This window comes from Ylistrum balloti, unplaced genomic scaffold (assembly GCF_031769215.1).
Source record: "Ylistrum balloti isolate Yb309-2 unplaced genomic scaffold, AGI_CSIRO_Ybal_v1 Utg370240, whole genome shotgun sequence".
NCBI classification, from domain to species: Eukaryota; Metazoa; Mollusca; class Bivalvia; order Pectinida; family Pectinidae; genus Ylistrum; species Ylistrum balloti.
Genome location: NW_026782195.1, coordinates 1,409,305 through 1,429,483, shown reverse-complemented (window position 1 = coordinate 1,429,483; position 20,179 = coordinate 1,409,305). Strand labels below are relative to the sequence as shown.

The 20,179-nt window shown below is 35.0% G+C and overlaps 1 protein-coding gene and 1 non-coding gene across 2 annotated transcripts; both read right to left on the bottom strand.

Annotated features, from left to right (window-relative positions):
- Positions 1 to 541: 541 nt before the first annotated feature.
- Positions 542 to 19,744, bottom strand: LOC132552161 (protein LTV1 homolog). The gene is made up of 11 exons (XM_060216303.1): positions 19,662 to 19,744; positions 16,599 to 16,733; positions 16,193 to 16,342; positions 15,392 to 15,479; positions 14,474 to 14,618; positions 7,750 to 7,930; positions 6,225 to 6,352; positions 5,668 to 5,804; positions 5,096 to 5,148; positions 2,576 to 2,770; positions 542 to 1,862 (listed from the first exon to the last, which is right to left on the bottom strand). The coding sequence occupies exons 1-11, from the start codon at positions 19,662 to 19,664 to the stop codon at positions 1,749 to 1,751; spliced, it is 1,329 nt and encodes a 442-aa protein (XP_060072286.1). The 5' UTR covers positions 19,665 to 19,744; the 3' UTR covers positions 542 to 1,748.
- On the bottom strand, positions 6,789 to 6,865 carry LOC132552217 (small nucleolar RNA SNORD53/SNORD92). Its single transcript, XR_009554321.1, has one exon. It is a non-coding gene; the product is annotated as a small nucleolar RNA SNORD53/SNORD92 (small nucleolar RNA).
- Positions 19,745 to 20,179: the final 435 nt, after the last annotated feature.

Genomic DNA, 20,179 nt, shown 5'->3' with positions numbered 1-20,179 from the left:
GTGCTTGATCTGCCGGTGTGTGGGATGTTAGATCTTCCTGTGTGTGGGATGTTAGATCTTCCTGTGTGTGGCAAGTGTTTGATCTCCCCGTGCTTGATCTGCCGGTGTGTGAGATGTTAGATCTTCTTGTGTGTGGGATGTTAGATCTTCCTGTGTGTGGGATGTTTGATTTTCCAGTGTGTGGGATGTTTGATCTTCCGGTGTGTGGCACGTGTTTGATCTCCCCGTGCTTGATCTGCCGGTGTGCGAGATGTTAGATCTTCCTGTGTGTGGGATGTTAGATCTTCCTGTGTGTGGGATGAGTTTGATCTCCCTGTGTGTGGGATGTGTTTGATCTTCATGTGTGTGGGATGAGTTTGATCTTCCTGTGTGTGGGATGTGTTTGATCTGGTGTTGCTGGTTAGCTATCCCAAAGACTTCTGACATATCTATGGTAACTAACTGTGCCCTCTGTTGGCAGACCTGTTTTTGTTCTCATACGAGACTGAATTTGATTTCTCAATATCATAACGGAGTTATAAAAGAATAAAAAACACATACGTCTCTTACACCTCACTTTTATTTCATAGCATCAAAAATTATGTAGATGAATACATATTGAATAAATGAACTCAACCTGCCAAAAACACTCTTAGCATCAACACAAAATAAACATTCTGAACAATCTCACCTGCAAGTTCATCTGAGGAAGTCACAATTTTAAACACTCCCATAAATGTGTACACATGTCAAATGTTCTTGCATTTCATTAATTAATAAAAATTTCTTCAGAAAAACACTATATGAGTTTAATGAAGTACATACAACACAGGAATTTATTAACGGTTCACTTCAGGAGAATACAGAGGTAAACAAAGTAAGTAGTGTTTCAATAAATACTAAAAAGTCATGTACTGTATAAACAGGGTGGGAGTCCTACCAGTATCCAGAACACAGGAAGTGGCGTTTATCTCCCAAAACACGAGTGTGACTTGTGGTCAGTACGCAGGAAGTGGCGTTTATCTCCCAACACACGGGTGTGACTTGTGGTCAGTACGCAGGAAGTGGCGTTTATCTCCCAACACACGAGTATGACTTGTGGTCAGTACACAGGAATTGGCATTTAACTCCCAACACATGAGTGTGACTTGTGGTCAGTACACAGGAAGTGGCATTTATACCCGCCACGTAGGAGTATGACTTGTGGTCCGTACACAGGAAGTGGCATTTATCTCCTTATACATGAGTATGACTAGTGGTCAGTACACAGGAAGTGGTGTTTACCTCCCTCACATAGTAGCATGACTTGCAGTCAGTGTACAGGAAGTTGTGTTTAACTGCCTCCACGTAGGAGTATGACTTGTGGTCAGTACACAGGAAGTGGTGTCTGTCTCCCTCATGTAGGAGTATGACTTGTGGTCAGTGTACAGGAAGTGGCATTTATCTCCTCCAAGTTAGAGTATGACTTGTGGTCAGTGCACAGGAAATGGTGCTTATCTCCCCTATGTAGGAATATGACTTGTGGTCAGCACAGTGTTTTGCTCTCATATAAGAAGCAATACTGCCGATTGACATATCATATTCTGACAGACTTTGAGAGGGTGATTTGCTGTGATGTATGGTTCTAAATGAAGGGAAGGAACTCCAGAATACTGATGTTATTCCATCAGAGAAGTAAGTACCTTCTGACTGACGCCAAATGGTGAAGCAATTCTATCTGATATCATTTATCAGATATTAAGAAGCTGCCACATCTTGAACACAGTGTCTCAAACAATTTTTACTCCTTGTAAATTGTTCTTCAAATTTTTCATTTCTTTTTCCAATCGAATCTTTTCTTCTGTAAATGCCTTCTTGTTGGATTTTTTCTCTTGTCTTCTCTCCTGAAAATATGAAAATGAGAAACATGAAAACACTTTCCATACTATTCTTTGATATTACAGCAATTACAATTCAGCATCATTGTTTAATATGAATTTAAATGCAAAAGACAATCACTTATGTAATATATAGATAATAATATGAAGTCCCAGTTTTACCTTATAATTCCATCTATCAATGGTATCAACACCTAGAATTAGATTGTATTTAATGTATTGTTACTAAGTGATGAAACATTGTATTCGTATCTAATGGTTTTCAAAATGACACATTTGTATTCCATATATTTTAACTAATAGATGAAACATTGTTTTCGCATCTAATGGTTTTCAAAATGACACATTTGTATTCCATATATTGTAACTAACAAATGAAACATTGTATTGGTATCTAAGAGTTTTCAAAATGACACATTGTATTCAGTATGTTAATATATAGACAGAGTATAATGTATTGTATGTAATGTATTTTCATAATGTCACAATATACCAAGTACAGTGACAGATTAATCTGTATTTGTGTTCAATGTTTTGAATGTGACTGATTGTCCAGTATTCATTGTTGACAGATTGTATTTACATTCAATGATACAAGGGTGAAATATTGTATTAAATATGTTACCATGGTGATATTGAAGAAAAGTACTCATTGTTGCTATGGTAACAGATTATATTTGAAACCTAGGATTTATACTTATACATTATGAGGTTCTCACTTTTCTCTCCTCTTTGATTGCCTGTTTCCTTTCCTTTTTCTCTTTCAATGTTTCATCCTTTGGTCGGTATGTACTTGCTCGGTCCTGTATTTTGGCAGCCCGTTCTTCCTGTTCAATCTGTTTCCGTGACAACCCTGTTTTCTTCAGTGACTTACTTGGAATGCCTAGTCGGGAGGTTAGTTCTATTTTCTTTTCCTATAACAGACACAAATCTTGTTTCATTATGATGGCACTATGTTTTGACATTCAGTGGCATTAATGGAAAGGTCAGACAACAGAATTAAATCTGAATTGACCTTCAATCTTTCTAACATTACATAAAGCCACCTGAATTAGCTTATTTCGTCTAAGTCAGTATCTAACATAACAAGAGAAACTTTGGGCAGATCAATATACACCAATTCCATGCCCAGAAAGTTACATTGTTTCATCAAAACTAATGAAAAATGGAAACAAACCAATAATTATCTCATAAAAAACATGACAGGTCTGGTGAGAAAATGGGTGAGTTAAAACATGACAGGTCTGGTGAGGCAACAGGTGAGGTAAAACATGACAGGTCTAGTGAGGCAACATGTAAGGTAAAACATGACAGGTCTAGTGAGGCAACAGGTGAGGTAAAACATGACAGGTCTGGTGAGGCAACAGGTGAGGATAGAACATGATTGGACTGGAGAGGAAACACGGGAGGATAGAACATGATTGGACTGGAGAGGATACAGGGTAGGATAAAACATGATTGGTCTGGAGAGGATACAGGCAAGGATAAAACATGATTGGACTGGAGAGGATACAGGGGAGGATAGAACATGATTGGACTGGAGAGGATACAGAGGAGGATGGAACATGATTGGTCTGGAGAGGATACAGATGAGGATAGAACATGATTGGACTGGAGAGGATACAGGGGAGGATAAAACATGATTGAACTGGAGAGGATACAGGGGAGGAAAAATATGATTGGACTGGAGAGGATACAGGGGAGGATAGAACATGATTGGACTGGAGAGGATACAGGCAAGGATAAAACATGATTGGACTGGAGAAGATACAGGGGAGGATAGAACATGATTGGTCTGGAGAGGATACAGGCAAGGATAGAACATGATTGGTCTGGAGAGGATACAGGGGAGGATAGAACATGATTGAACTGGAGAGGATACAGGCAAGGATAAAACATGATTGGACTGGAGAGGATACAGACGAGGATAGAACATGATTGGTCTGGAGAGGATACAGACAAGGATAGAACATGATTGGTCTGGAGAAGATACAGGGGAGGATAGAACATGATTGGACTGGAGAGGATACAGAGGAGGATGGAACATGATTGGTCTGGAGAGGATACAGGCAAGGATAAAACATGATTGGACTGGAGAGGATACAGGCAAGGATAAAACATGATTGGACTGGAGAGGATACAGACGAGGATAGAACATGATTGGTCTGGAGAGGATACAGACAAGGATAGAACATGATTGGTCTGGAGAAGATACAGGGGAGGATAGAACATGATTGGACTGGAGAGGATACAGAGGAGGATGGAACATGATTGGTCTGGAGAGGATACAGACGAGGATAGAACATGATTGGACTGGAGAGGATACAGGCGAGGATAGAACATGCTTGGTCTGGAGAGGATACAGGGGAGGATAGAACCTGTTTGGACTGGAGAGGATACAGGCGAGGATAGAACATGCTTGGTCTGGAGAGGATACAGGGGAGGATAAAACATGATTGGACTGGAGAGGATGTAGGCAAGGATAGAACATGATTGGTCTGGAGAGGATACAGGGGAGGATAGAACATGATTGGTCTGGAGAGGATACAGGGGAGGATAGAACATGATTGGACTGGAGAGGATACAGAGGAGGATGGAACATGATTGGTCTGGAGAGGATACAGACGAGGATAGAACATGATTGGACTGGAGAGGATACAGGGGAGATTGGACTGGAGAGGATACAGGGGAGGATAGAACATGATTGGTCTGGAGAGGATACAGGGGAGGATAGAACCTGTTTGGACTGGAGAGGATACAGGCGAGGATAGAACATGATTGGTCTGGAGAGGATACAGGGGAGGATAGAACATGATTGGACTGGAGAGGATACAGGGGAGGATAGAACATGATTGGTCTGGAGAGGATACAGGGGAGGATAGAACATGATTGGACTGGAGAGGATACAGACGAGGATAGAACATGATTGGACTGGAGAGGATACAGGGGAGGATTGGACTGGAGAGGATACAGGGGAGGATAGAACATGATTGGACTGGAGAGGATACAGGGGAGGATAAAACATGATTGGACTGGAGAGGATACAGACGAGGATAGAACATGATTGGACTGGAGAGGATACAGGGGAGGATAGAACATGATTGGACTGGAGAGGATACAGGGGAGGATAAAACATGATTGAACTGGAGAGGATACAGGGGAGGATAAAACATGATTGAACTGGAGAGGATACAGGGGAGGATAGAACATGAAAGGTGAGGAGTGGAAAACCAGCATACCTTTCTTGGTTCCTCAATCAATTTTGGGTGGTTGTATATGTTTGAATAAGTACCTGAAAAATAGCAATAAAATAAATATTTATCTAATGAACTAAACAGAAAAAACTATATGTTTTGTATTAAACACCTGTGTGAATTGTTCTGTAATCAACAACTGGTCAAAGATTGAACTGCTGAATTACTAGAGCAACAAATCCATGTCGCTAATCAAGTCAGGTTGGATTCTACATTACTGTTAAATAGGGTGCCAGAGAGTTACATACTATCAGATGCATCCATGCCAAATCAAGACCAATGAGGGGAAGATTAGTGATTGTCAGGAACTTTGACTTTAAGCAAATCAACATTCATTGGACACTTAGGGAGTGCATGAAGTGAAGTGGATTACAGTGGCCATTTTGAATGACTGATCATGTGTTTGCTGTCATAGCTTAACCAAATCTCATAAAATCTTGTGAAAAATCTACAGTTTCTGTAAACAAATATGGCAATGAATAAATGTAGGAGGGAATTACATAATATGAGAGATGGTGCCATTGGGTTGAAAATAGATAGAAAACCTAATAACATACTTAGAATAGATTCACAATCCCACTTCTCTCCAGGTTCCTCAATCTCCACATCTACCATATCACCAGCATCCTCAGACTCGTCACTCTCTGCCCCAACTTCCTCTCCTACGTTCTCATCTACAACATCCTTCAGTTTTCTGTAACAGTAATATAAGTTCATGTGTTACAGTATTAAGTCAATGATCCAAAATGTGACTAAACTAGACATTTACATAAACTGAATTTTGAAAATAAATATTTCTTGCTTAATTTTCAATCTGCTGAAAAACTATATAGATCAGTCATTTACATTTTTTACATATCAAAAATTTTATTTCACAGTCTGAATTTATCAACTGATCTAAGAAAAATTATCTTAATATTTTCTGTTTCATCTAAAGACCATTCACATTTCTCAAGACTTAAGAAATTCCAAGGGTGATAACTCCAACTGTTAGTATAAGCAAAGGACTCCCAAACAGGCAATTATCCCATATGATTTTGAATTGCTTCAGGCATAATTAGTATACCATTGGCTTAAGTTAGATCTATAAATACATTTTTCTCTGAATCCTTACTTAGCATCTTGTTCTTTCTCAAATTCCTCCAGGATTGTGTTGAGCATGTAGCTGTTCTGATCTACAGCACCCTCTATGTCCTCATGGTCCAACGGTCCAATCTCACAATCATCAAACTGCTCATAAAACTGCACAAACAAAAACACATTAAAATTACAACATAAACAAATGTGATGTAAATTACAGTGTGTGAAGATAATATTTACAATACAGAATGTTCTATATAATTGCTGTTCTATTTAAAGCACCAGTTGAACATCAGTAGAAACAAAATAAAGGTATGAAGGAATTCCAATATGGCAACTTGGTAACCATTAAACAGGGGAAAACAGTTACGTACTACTAAAGGAATACAATACATACAGAAGGATAATATATTACCATAACCCATCACATATTTGGTGCTCTAAAGCTGACATCTAAAATTTTCCAGAAATCAGCAAGTTTGAAAAAAAAATGAAACAAATTAATGCACCTGTCAGCATGTTTGACCTGGCTGACAATATTACACATATTTTTTGTTTTTTTAACTAGTGTTTTGATACAATGTTTTGTAAATATGTACAGCTCAGACAGCCAAGGAAAATGTGATCATTAACTTTCATTGAAAGAGAAACCATATCCTTTAATCATCATAGCTGATATATTCACCAACGTCAGATTCTGGATGCGACACACAGGTTTACGTATAAGATCTTAACAAATAATGACAGAAACTACTGTTGGTGACCTATAATGACCTTTTACACTACAAAGTATAAGTATAAAGGAAGAAACAGTGAATAACCAATCACAGAGGTCACCGAGCAAAATTCCTAAATTAGATCACCTGTCTAACCACCTATTGCATTTACTCCCAAATTTAGACCCCCCTTACACATTTCTATCTTGGCCACCAAGAGTGATTAATGGAAGATGATAAACATTCCTCACGTAAGAAAAATAAAAATGTTGATACTTTCACACGAGATAATAAATAACCATCGCATATATGTGAAGTAATTCAGGCATTATCATGATTTAAATTGTTTAATCAACTTCATCTCGGCCACAAATAACCTGAAATCATACTTTAAATGTTAGCATTGCCTCTTCTATGACTGTACAATAATCCTCCTTTGAGCTATAAAAAGTCACATACATCAGCGGTACCTTGGATAAGATCCAATGAAGTCAGGTATCTGTGTATGTATTACTTGTATGTGTTCTGATATTGAGACCTCTACATGTTGAAGTAGAAAGATAGAAAATTCCTGAAGTGTATCCACTCCCTCGCTTCTTTCACAAATTTCTATAAAGAGTAATGGTGACCTTGGATTTTTTTATGAAAGTGACTGTGTGGTCATTGAAATGTTACACTTTCATCTTCTACTCAATGTGTAATAAGAACTCCTGTTCTATTACCCTTTGACATCCAGGAGGCTTGTAAGTGAACTACTTTCAGCTTTCTATTCTAAAATCAATGACTCTGCAAAAGTGAAGATGGGACCAACTTGTAGATATGGGTTTATTGGTAGATAAATACCTTTTCAAACCTATCATCAAGCAGTGTCAGACCTTCATTCCTACGGATGACTGACGACGTCATGGAGTAGCTGGTGAAACGGGATTTAGTTTCTTCTTCCATAAACATCTGGTCACCAGGGAAACCTCTCATCTCATCGTCAGACATGTTAGCATCGTTGGAATCCATGTCACATTCATCACTGTGAAAAATAAAACTTGTACATGTATCAAGTTCATTTAGAATTCCCTTCCTTAAATCTCTTTACCAAGATAAGTATATATGATCCCTCATCTGTATGTTGTGTTGATTACATAAGTAAAACAGACCCTGAACTGATTGTTGTGGTGACTGACCTTGAAAAGTTACAGTTATCAACCATGACTGACTGTTAACATGAATGACCTTGAACGGTTACAATGACTGACCATGACTCAGTGGCTAACCTTGAAGGCTGTTACAATGACTGACCTTGGACTCTCAACTGACTTTGTATGTCTATTTTAATGACTGACCTAAGGTTACTGACTGAACTTATTACAATGACTGACCTAAGGCTGTTGAGTGGCCTTATTACAATGACTGACCTAAGGTTACTGACTGACCTTATTACAATGACTGACCTAAGGTTACTGACTGATCTATTACAATGACTGACCTAAGGTTACTGACTGACCTTGTATTTCTATTACAATGACTGACCTAAGGTTACTGACTGATCTATTACAATGACTGACCTAAGGTTACTGACTGATCTATTACAATGACTGACCTAAGGTTACTGACTGATCTATTACAATGACTGACCTAAGGTTACTGACTGATCTATTACAATGACTGACCTAAGGTTACTGACTGATCTATTACAATGACTGACCTAAGGTTACTGACTGATCTATTACAATGACTGACCTAAGGTTACTGACTGACCTTATTTCTATTACAATGACTGACCTAAGGTTACTGACTGACCTTGCATTTCTATTACAATGACTGACCTAAGGTTACTGACTGACCTTATTACAATGACTGACCAATGGCTCTTGACTGACCTTATTACAATGACTGACCTTAGGCTCTTGACTGACCTTATTACAATGACCGACCTATGACCCTTGGCTGACCTTATTACAATGACTGACCTAAGGCTGTTGGCTGGCCTTGAATGACTGTTTCAGTGCCATCTTTTGGGGTAGAATAGTAGTAAAGTGTTTTCAAGGAATAAATAATACACAAAAAATCTATAAACAAAATAAAACCATTTCCCGGTTAACTTACCCTTTTTGTATCTGTCATATTAGTGGAAATGCATTTTTGAGACCTTGAACATTCAATATGTTTTTGATGGTTTATGATGATTAATATACACATACATCAGAGGTTCCATGATAAGATCTCTTCACTGAGGTCAGGTATCTTTGTATACATCATCTGTTTGTGTTATGAAAACCATTCACTCATAAAGTCACACAGATAATTACGATTATTTACAGTTTTTGTTCACACCTTAAACATTGATAATCTCTACATTTTATTTCAGTATCATATTGGTAAATAACAGAAGGCACCAGGTACAAGGACATTTCTACAGACGTGACAGTACCACTGATGCTCCCCTCACTCCAGCTTCTTTGATAAAATAAAGGGTCCTAAGCATTGAAGATCAAGAATGAAAAGATGATAAAATGTGGCTCCAATTTTTCACTTCCTACTTAGTTTGGTTTAATTGATATGGTCTGATTGATCTAAATGTATTGACTTATAAGTACACACATCAGAGGTTCCTTAGATAAAGTCTCTTCACTGATGTCAGCTATCTTAGTTTCCATCATTTGTGTGTATCCAAAATATATCATTAGCACAGACTTCACATCTCAAATTCTATTGCCTTTTTATTTACTTTTATAATTCAAACAATATCATATCAAAACATCGTTTACAGAGATAAAGATAGAAATATCTGAAATTTTTGAGATTACATTTAAATTTGAGAGGCATTTAATGATCAGATAAAATTGATTGATTTTGATACATTGATAAATAATGTTTATTTTTGTCATAACACAAATTAGCATCTCATTTCACACACACTTCAGAGGTTCCATGATAAGATCTCTTCATTGAGCTCAGGTATCGAATGTTCATCATTTCTGTGAGTGAAAATTAATGTATTTACTTCTTTCTTCCTTGATTTATCACAAAACACATCTCACACTGCTACAATTATACACTATTTTCAGATAAACACTTCTTTTAATCAAATGGTTTGCAATCTCAAAAGAAAATCTCAGTCTATCTAATTTACTTCAACCGATCGTTAAATGATCTACATTGATAAACAAATTTCTGATATTCTTTTAAACATTTAAAATCACGTTTGAAGACACAGATATAAATTTAACAGGATGTTAATTACCAGGTAACACAGACTGATTTAAATACACCTGTGTAATATATAAAGTATGATCTCATCTTTGTTACAATAAGAAACTTTCACACACACTTCAGAGGTTCCATGATAAGATCTCTTCATTTAGATCAGGTATCGAATGTTCATCATTTCTGCATGTGAAATTATTGTATTTACTTTAACTGATCTCCACTTACTGTAAACTCAGAAATGTTGGGCTGGGGTAGTTTTATTTTGTATTCTACATCTACAATTCTAACAGGACAGGTTATTATAGAATATAGTATAGTATTATAGTAATATAGTATTGTTTATCAACAAATTATCCTAAATCAAGGGGAGACAAATCCTACCTTGTACTAAATGTTTACTGTATCTGACTGATAAATCAATTAAATGTTTTAAGGTGGCTGGTGACACATCAGAGGTTCCTTAGATAAGATCTCTTCATTGAGGTCAGCTATCTGTATTTCCATCATATGTTTGTGCCATCCACAAAATTTCAGCTCAGAGACAAACAAGGGCAATCAAATTACACATTGTCAGGTGACACAGTAGTAATACATTTGACATAAGACTAGGCAACTATTGTCAGATTCTCTGATTGGCTATGAAAAGGTATCAGGTCACCTGCCCATCCATGTACATTTTCCCCAGGTACTTCAGTTTCCTACGATAGTACGGTACCTCACATACTTTGATCTTGGCTAACGAGAGTGATTAATATCAGCTTATAACTTGTTTCACAACTGTTCTATAATGTATTAAGGTTATAGGTTTTGAAATATACAAAGGAACCGTAAGGTTTTTGCCCAGCATTTTATGAGAAACTTTGTGATGTAATTATCTATGTACATCCAAGGTACAAACTTCACATCTCAAACTTCTCTAGTCTTTTTATTTACTTTCCTAATTTAAACAATACCGTAACAAAACATAGTTTACACAGATCAATATAGAAATGTCAGACATTTTTTTAAAATAACATTTAAATTTGAGTGGCATTTAATGATCAGATCATATATATTTATTTCAAGACTTCGATAAATAATGTTTTATTTGTTTTCTAACAAATGTTTATTTTTGTCACAACACAAATTATCATCTTATTTCACACACACTTCAGAGGTTCCATATGATCTCTTCATAGAGTTCAGGTATCGAAAGATCATCATTTCTCCGAGTGAAAATTAATGTGTTTCCTTTTTCCTTGACTTATCACAAACTTACATCTTAAACTGTTACAATTTTACACTATTTTCAAGTGAACACTTCTTTAAATCCTATCATATGTAATCTCAACAGAAAATCTGATGGAGTCTGTGTCACTTACTTCAACGTGTAGTTAAAATTATCTACTTTCATAATCAAAGCAATTTTACATCAAAATATTGTTTACAGGCAAAAATGTAGAAACTCCCTATATTTTCTTAATTTTTAAAACCATGTTTGAAGATATACATTCAAGAGGACATAAATTACTGATTTAAATACACACACACTTCAGAGGTTCCATGATAAGATCTCTTCATTGAGCTCAGGTATCGAATGTTCATCATTTCTGCATGTGAAATTATTGTATTTACTTTAACTGATCTCCACTTACTGTAAACTCAGAAATGTTGGGCTGGGGTAGTTTTATTTAGTTTTCTACGTCTGCAATTCTAACACGACAGGTTAAGTTATAACACAGTACATGAAAGAGTGCAGTTTATCAACAAATCATCCTAAATCAAGGGGAGACAAATCCTACCTTGTACTAAATGTTTACTGTATCTGACTGATAAATCAATTAAATGTTTTATGGTGGCTGGTGACACATCAGAGGTTCCTTAGATAGGATCTCTTCATTGAGGTCAGCTATCTGTATTTCCATCATATGTTTGTGCCATCCACAATATTTCAGCTAGTGAATCAAACAACGGTAATCAAATTATGGGATGTCAAGTGACACAGTGGTAACTAGGCAACCAGGGTCTGATTCCCATAATTGGAAATAAAAAGGTATTTGGTCATTTGCCCTACCATGTACATTTTCCCCGGGTACTCCAGTTTCCTCCGATAGTAAGGTCCCTCACATATTTTGATCTGGGCTAATGAGAGTGATAAGTTTAAATTTGTGACATGTATCACAACTGTTCTAAAATATATTAAGTTTATAGATTTTAAAACGTAACAAGGGACCTTTATGTTTTTTGCCAAGCATTTTATTAGAATCTTTGTGATGTAATCATTTATGTATATCCAAGGTACAAACTTCACATCTCAAACTTCTTTTAGTCTTTTTATTTACTTTCATAATTTAAACAATATCATAACAAAACATTGTTTAAAGAGATAAAGAAAGAAATGTCAGACATTTTTGAAATTACATGTAAATTTGACAGGAATTTAATGATCAGATAAAATACACTGATTTCAATACACTGATAAATAATGTTATATTTGTGTTCTATCAAATGTTTACTTTTGTCGTAACACAAATTAGTATCTTATTTCACACACACTTCAGAGGTTCCATATGATCTCTTCATAGAGCTCAGGTATTGAAAGATTCATCATTTATGCGAGTGAAATCATTGTATTTATTTCTATTGTTCTCCACTAACTGTAAACTCAGAAATGTTGGGCTAGAATATGGCATAGGAAAGAGTGTAGTCAATATTTAAGTATCTATTGTATAGTTTAAAACAACATATAATGTACCTTTTCATTAATGAGTAACTTATAGGTATTGTAGTGCTTGCGACAACATGTCACAATACTGTGTCCACTATTGATAGAATAGGGTACTGCAATTTAAGTACTTAAGGTCATGAAAAATCTGTATTTGTCATCCTGATGAAGCCTGGAGAGGACAAAACCTATAGACAGTACTAAATAAATTAAAGTACCTACTCTGATGCTGTTGTGATATTTCTGACTTAATTTTCTCTATTGATCAATCACCCTGCACACTCCAAGGTAACCAGCGAAAGAGTAAAGGAACCTACAACCCGACCTACTAATTCGAACGGCATTCGCTACAAAAATCCTTCTAGTTTCACAATTGTTCTAAAATACATGAAGTTTATAGTTTCTAAAGACCTAAATACTTTTTGCCAAACGTTTTCTTAGAATCTTGACAAATACACCTAAAACTTATTTCAATGCTTTAAAGCCAAGTGATGTTTTCTACATGTTGTGGGTGTAAACTAGGACTTAAAACGATAACATTAAAAGTATCAAAGAAAATCTTGATTTCACTGAAATCCAATAGAACACAATAACAGCAACTGACTACACATCATAAAACCTACAGAGTATAATTTATTCAATATTCATACAGTCTCTGGAACAATAACTCAGGACAATTTTCACTGTTAAACCACAATGTGAATGAAAAGTTTTTAACATTACATCACACACCTCAGAGGTTCCATGATAAGATCTCTTCATTAAGATCAGGTATCGAATGTTCATCATTTGTGTGTTATTGTGTTGTTGTACAATGGTAAACATAATGATTCTTCCTTAGATTTTATAGAAACAGCATTTTTAGTGTTAATTATCTACAATTTTTAAAGCAGTAAATATTCTTCTTCCTTACATCACCTGGCATGGTCTATTCCTTGTCTAGCTTCAATGTGTGTATGTTTTTAAATTAGAATGGACAAAACACATGTGGCTTTCTATCTGATTCCTTTGGGAATAGTGTTTTTAAACTTCAACATTTTCACACTATAGAATATAGGGAAGACTTCTTTCTAAAGGATAGGGGTTGTTATTCACAATGATATCTAAGTGGCCTGAATGCTAGAATGACTATGTTATTGTAAATAGATTCCAATTCACAGTTATACAATGCATCAACTTATTTTTCATTTTTTTTACCTTCATTCATGTCTGAAGTTATGTGTCCACCGAGTGGCCTATTCCACTATATGTGTCATTGAGGCTACCAAGTTATTTGGTAATTAGCCTCAATTAGGTAACATTTATAGGCCAAAGTCAGGTTGAATTAGGTAACAAATCTACACATTTAGGCCAACGTGAGATCTAATAAGGTAAGACATTTTCATTTTCGGTGTAAAATTATAAGCATATATCTATGTCAATGGTGTAGTATTGTTCTAAAAAGGGTTAAAAATAACAAGGATCTTTCCACTTGGAATCATGCAAGTTTTAGCTGCACAATGAGATAACAAGACTCTTTTTTTTTTCTTTGATTCTAAATTAAATTTTTCAACACACGTCAAAGGATCCAGAGTAAGATTTCACCAGTGAGCTCAAGCATCAAAAGCTGATAAAAAGTTTTTTTTCATTAATAATATATACAATATTACTAATTCTTACCTGTCCAATTCCTCTCCCTCCACAAATCCCCCTTCAGCATTAGCCATTTCCATGAAGTTATCTTCCAGCTGGTTATCAGGATCATCAAACACGAAATCATCATCAAGGGCAGCAACTATGTCAGGATCCCAGTCAAGCTTCGGGCCTATATTATACATAACATGACATTGTGAAATTGACAGTAAATGTACAAATTTTTGAGCTGTTATTGCGAGAAAATATGACTGCGATTTTGGAATGTAGTTCAAATAGCAATCACAGTGGATGCACTAACTCATCTTTGCGCTAATTCATTAAAAAGTGGCAAATTGCCAAAATTTCATTGTGCCAAATTACCAGTAAGTTTGTTTACAGTGGTCAGCTTTTGAGCATATCTTTTTTTTGGGTAGTAAAGCAGAGAAAACTGTTTACATGGTCTGCTGACAATTTGGTGGCTTAATCCCAGTCCAGATTTGCAAGATATATTTGCTACAAGCTTAACAACTTTCTGTAACATTAAAACTAAATTCTGCATTTTCTATTAACAAATAAAGTAGTTTACAACAAGTTTCAGTTTTATAATCTGAAAGGAAAATGACAACAAATCTGTCCAAGAATACTTGGATTTCTGAAAGATTACAATTTCATACTTCAGTACATAATTGTATATGGTTTAACTTTAAAATTTTAAAAATGCTCCAAACCATACCATGTCTTTAAACTGCATTGCAAGACACCACTGAATTACATGTGGCTCTCCAGACAACTGATTGATAAATTGTCTGTTTACGTTTGTCTTATAAGCATATGATATTTATCAAAACAATTTGCATTTCTCGGTTTAAAAAAGATGCTTCCTAAAATTTATTTTTAGCCAATCTGTTTGCTTAAGGCTATGTGGCATTGATATTATAATATACTTTCAAAACTCATACTAACCTCTGCTTGGAGCTGCCTTATTTAAGAGGCCCACATCAGTTTCTATATCAGAGGCAAATGCTGTGGAAGGCAGTTGGATTTTAGGTCCCTGAAAAAAATGGTTTGTTATTCATAACATAAAACATATAATGTATAACTTGTTTTAAACGACAAAAGTCCCAAGACTTATTATGTCGGGATTAGTACTAATTTATTATCCTCAAATTTTTGTTTTTATCAGAAGCAATACTCTCTTCAAAATCTTGAAGCAGTTGCGTCTTTGGGTGCAATTCATTTAAATGTTGATTTCAATGTTAAATGAAATTATGGTAAGTCCTATGAAAAATATAACATCCATAAAATACAACTTCTAAAAACCATCACTTCTTGAAGACGATGAGTCTAGATGCCTCAAATTTGACAAAAACACATTCAACATTGATCGAAAATTACATCAGTTAAGGTTTTATTTTCTTTGGTTTTGTTGGTAGTCTAAATTAACAAATTCATATGTCTGCATTAAAATTAGCATAAGAAGATATACAGAGCTATATCTAAATTTAAAAAAAAAAAAAATTTTTTTGGAAAAACCACAAAAATTAAGTCCCACAAAAATAACTGATTTTACAGTACATGTAGAAATGTTCAGACTTTTTTGCCGTATTGGTTTTTTTCATACCCCTGGTAGCGTTATATTTTAGCAAGCCACTAGTCACATATAGTAAAAATTCCTCATAGAAAGCATGAGGGTGTCACATAATGAATGTCTAAATATCATTTGACAGGTTGTACTGATGTTGTACAGAATTAAATTTGTTATACCCGTTGCTCTTGTTTCGCTGATATACGGCTCTCGCTGACCGCTTCCAGCACGCATGCTTCATTAGTTTCTCGTAAATGTTGCATGTAGTCATATTCGTCATCATAAAACACTCCATACTTCTGTTCCTCTTCCTTCTGCTTTGCCAAGTCCTAGAAAATCATCACCATCACAACACTGTAACTATCTGTACCTCCAAATATATTTTACAACCTTTTGGTTGATTACAATCAGTGTTAATGTTGTATCTTAAGAAAAAAAAGGTGTATGTTTCCAGACTTAACAAAGGTCAACATAAGCATTATATACTCAGTACTTGTTAATGCAACAGATATGTTTTCTGGTTCTGATTTCATAAACTGGTTTTTATCTTATTTTTTCTCATAGACTGTATATTTAGGGATGAACCTTTTTACTGCTGGCTTGGAGGAGGACATGTTTGGATGCTTCTTCACTGGCCTGAAGCGGATCCTTCTGACTTCTGTGAACAAGGTGAAATGTCACAGCATTCTTCTTGTCAATGAATGGCTTCTTCCTTCCGGGCTACAAAAAGTATTTATTCACATCAATAATAAATAAGAATTTTGTCACATCAACTGTAACATAGTTTCATTTTGGCAAGTTTTTATTTTTATTTTTAGATAAAGCTTAAAGTGAAAACTTAATAGTCCTATGCATTTGTAAAAATTTTAATTTCATAATTATTTTGATTATCACAACACATTTTTCTATTTTTTTTCAAATAAATCACAGGAAGGAACTTGGTGTACACAATTGTTTTAATTTTTATCAGTTCCTTAAAAGGTTGATCATTTTTGCTCTTAATTATACAAAATATGAAAAATACTCTCCAAAACGTCCACAGGTCAGCCATTATATTTTTCTGATCAGTCCCAAAATCAAAACAGCAAAACTAGTGACCAGTAGGAAACTTTCATAAGAGATTTGGGAAACATCATTCTAATAATTCATGAAATAGTGATAAATGTTTAAAGACTGAAGACAAACGTTCATGGTGATTGGATACAATATAAATATATCATATCAGGACTAAATGAAATAATAGCACAAAGTGAAAGTATTTCAGCTATCAGAATCAATAGGCAGGTGATGAACAACATTAAAAGTGAACATACAAGACTGATTTAAATATTATCACCAGAGTTTTCCATTGGTATTTTTGGAAAATCCCTTTTGTCAATTTGGGAAAATTTAACCAGTAAATTGTATCAAAACATTACATGCAAGTCATGGTTTATGAGACGCATGCTTGGAAACTTTATAATTGAGTGAAAATTCCAGCTTTTCATATACCACATACCAATTTTGATACTTGAGTATACTTTTCCTTTTCTATTTTGTATAAGACTTTCTATTGTATTTTTCTACATTTAACTGGAGATTTAATCAATTGTCACAATTATGAACTTTACAGTTCATTTTAAGAAAATGTAAGACTTAAATTGGGAAATGGGGGTGTTTATGGCAGCCAGTCATTTAGGCAGGAGAAGAAACATTGATGACTACACCGTATACTATACAGGGACACTATACCAGTGTATCTTGGTTGTACTTATGGCTTGTATCTGATGAAGTGAAGAAAATTTATCTCAAATTTAATGTAATTTTCCATGTACTTTTTTTTGTAGAAATTAAAAATTTTGCAACCAAAAAAAGTCTGGAGTCCAGATATTATATTGAACAAAATCAAATTCAAGTAAATAGAAGTAGCTTCCCTTGTGTCGTATTGTATAAATGAGTATTGTATGCTATGTGTGGATGTTTCTTGTACATATACCACTGTGATGTTATTTGTGGGAGAGGACTTAAATAGGCTCTTTCCGATGTTTAATACCTTTGTCAACTGTGTATTTTTTACTTTAATTAAAGTTTGAAATTGGAAGAATTGTTGTACTACAAACAAACTACTGGTATCTTGGTTGCACAGGAGACAAAATACTGTTATATACTTGTATCTCAGATGTACTAGGAACAAACTATTTTCATGTATATATCACTGTGGAACTGTGGACACACTATAAATATAAATCTCAGCTGTACTGGGGCCAAACTACACACATATATATCACCATGGAACCCGGAACAAACAATGACTCTGCTTATCTCGATTGTAATGGGCCATACTGTAAGCGTAAAAATCTTGGCTGTACAGGGGACAAACGATACATGTATAATAACTCTGCTGTGATGAGCATAATACTAACATCCATATATAAATGGGAAAATAAGAATACTGAATTAATAATTACAGTAAGATTTTGGGTGTAACAAGATTGTCCATGCTTTTGCTGTTATAATTTCGTACCTCTTAAATTTGAATAGAATGTTAATTACTGAAAATAATGAGTGAAAATTGAGCAAATTCAACTCTGCCAAATAAACCTGAATATGATATATTCTTATAACACATAACAGATGTTAACGACTACATGGTTGATACCAACGGACAATGACAAACGTTATCAGCAAGTTTAACGTTATCAGTCACATGTGCTCAGTATATACATGTATACTTTACTGTGTATAGTTTAGAACGCTCTAGTGATGGGAACTTGTTTCACTCTCGTAATCGATACCTGAGAACAAAAATGCTTAACTATCACAAATGCCCAAGTCAATTCTAAGGATAAACATCCAAAGAGAAAGACAAAGTATGTGTATACAAAATTGGATGATGCAAGAACTGTGAGGCAGGAAATTTGAGATCTTATTAAATAAAAATTAGAAAGACACTTAATCTAAAGAAAGCAAAAAATTCACTTCACAGGAAAAATATTCTCAGTCCCGGGTCAATAAATCAGCACTTACAAACAGAAAAATGATATCATATAGTGAAAAAATTCCATGTAGTCAACAGGAAAAACAATATTTTCAGGTAGCTGGTCAAGGCAGCCATGTGGAAACGCTACAACGGGGCAGTGCCTAACATGGATGTGGAGGTCCACAGACTCTCGTACATCTATGATAATGTGATAGACAAAGCATAGCCGAATCACTACACATTTACCATCACATCATACTATATAACACTATACACATTTCCACCTGGAGTGGTGCACAATAAAAAAGATGGAGAAGTAAGCGAAAATTTGATCAGAATAATGAAAAATGTATTTTGTATATTGTATTTACTATTCTTTCGAGATATACGGTGTCAAAATCATTTAGGCATATGCAAGTGAACAGATAAAGTTTGGTCAAAATCTGCTTAAAGCGAAATTCCATAAGCAGTGACAAAATAAACATATGTAGATGTAATCTCATCGATTCTAAATCGTTGTTGACAAGAACGACCAACTTCTATGGTTGAACACCGACTAAACACGTGGTCACATTGGAAAGAGAATTTGCGTCAAGTTATGCGTCATGTGCAGTAAATCATTGTTGTACCATTTTTACCAACAGTTTTCTTCATAGCGAGAGTGAATGCCTACTTAAACAGTGACTTACCATTTTGACCACACTTGGTCTCGATCAAATAATTACTTCATTCTATGCAATTTTTTCGAGACCATACCGGAAGTTCTAATTTTTACTATCGGATCACATCAAGAAAAGCCTACATTCGTAATGAAAAGTTGAAGATTCCGAAATACTACGGAAGTGACCAATGAGACAACACATAAGACATACGTCTATTCGCCAATCAAATTATTCGATATGTTTGAGAGAAGGTAATTTTTAGAGCGCCTTCTAGCGGAAACTATTTAAAACCGATTAGTTGAATTTGAATGGCTGTAGTTTGTTGCCATAATTTCAATTGTTTTATTTGCCTTAATAAATACAAATCATGACAAATGAGATAGATCGTTCAATTTATATATTAGTAATTCTCAGTTTTCACTTGAATCTCGCACTCTATTTTCTACGTCATATAACTTCATTAACATAATCACGTGGGGTCGATCGGCGCACGAGTTAGGCCGAGCTGTCGTTCGTCATTCTACGTCACGCTATTGGAGAGGCTT

Coding starts and splice junctions, on each gene's coding strand:
- LOC132552161 (XM_060216303.1), bottom strand. Junction 7,931..14,473: donor GAGGGAGAGGAATTGGACAG/GTAAGAATTAGT, acceptor TATTTTTCACAG/TGATGAATGTGACATGGATT. Junction 5,805..6,224: donor GAGAAAGAACAAGATGCTAA/GTAAGGATTCAG, acceptor TTACTGTTACAG/AAAACTGAAGGATGTTGTAG.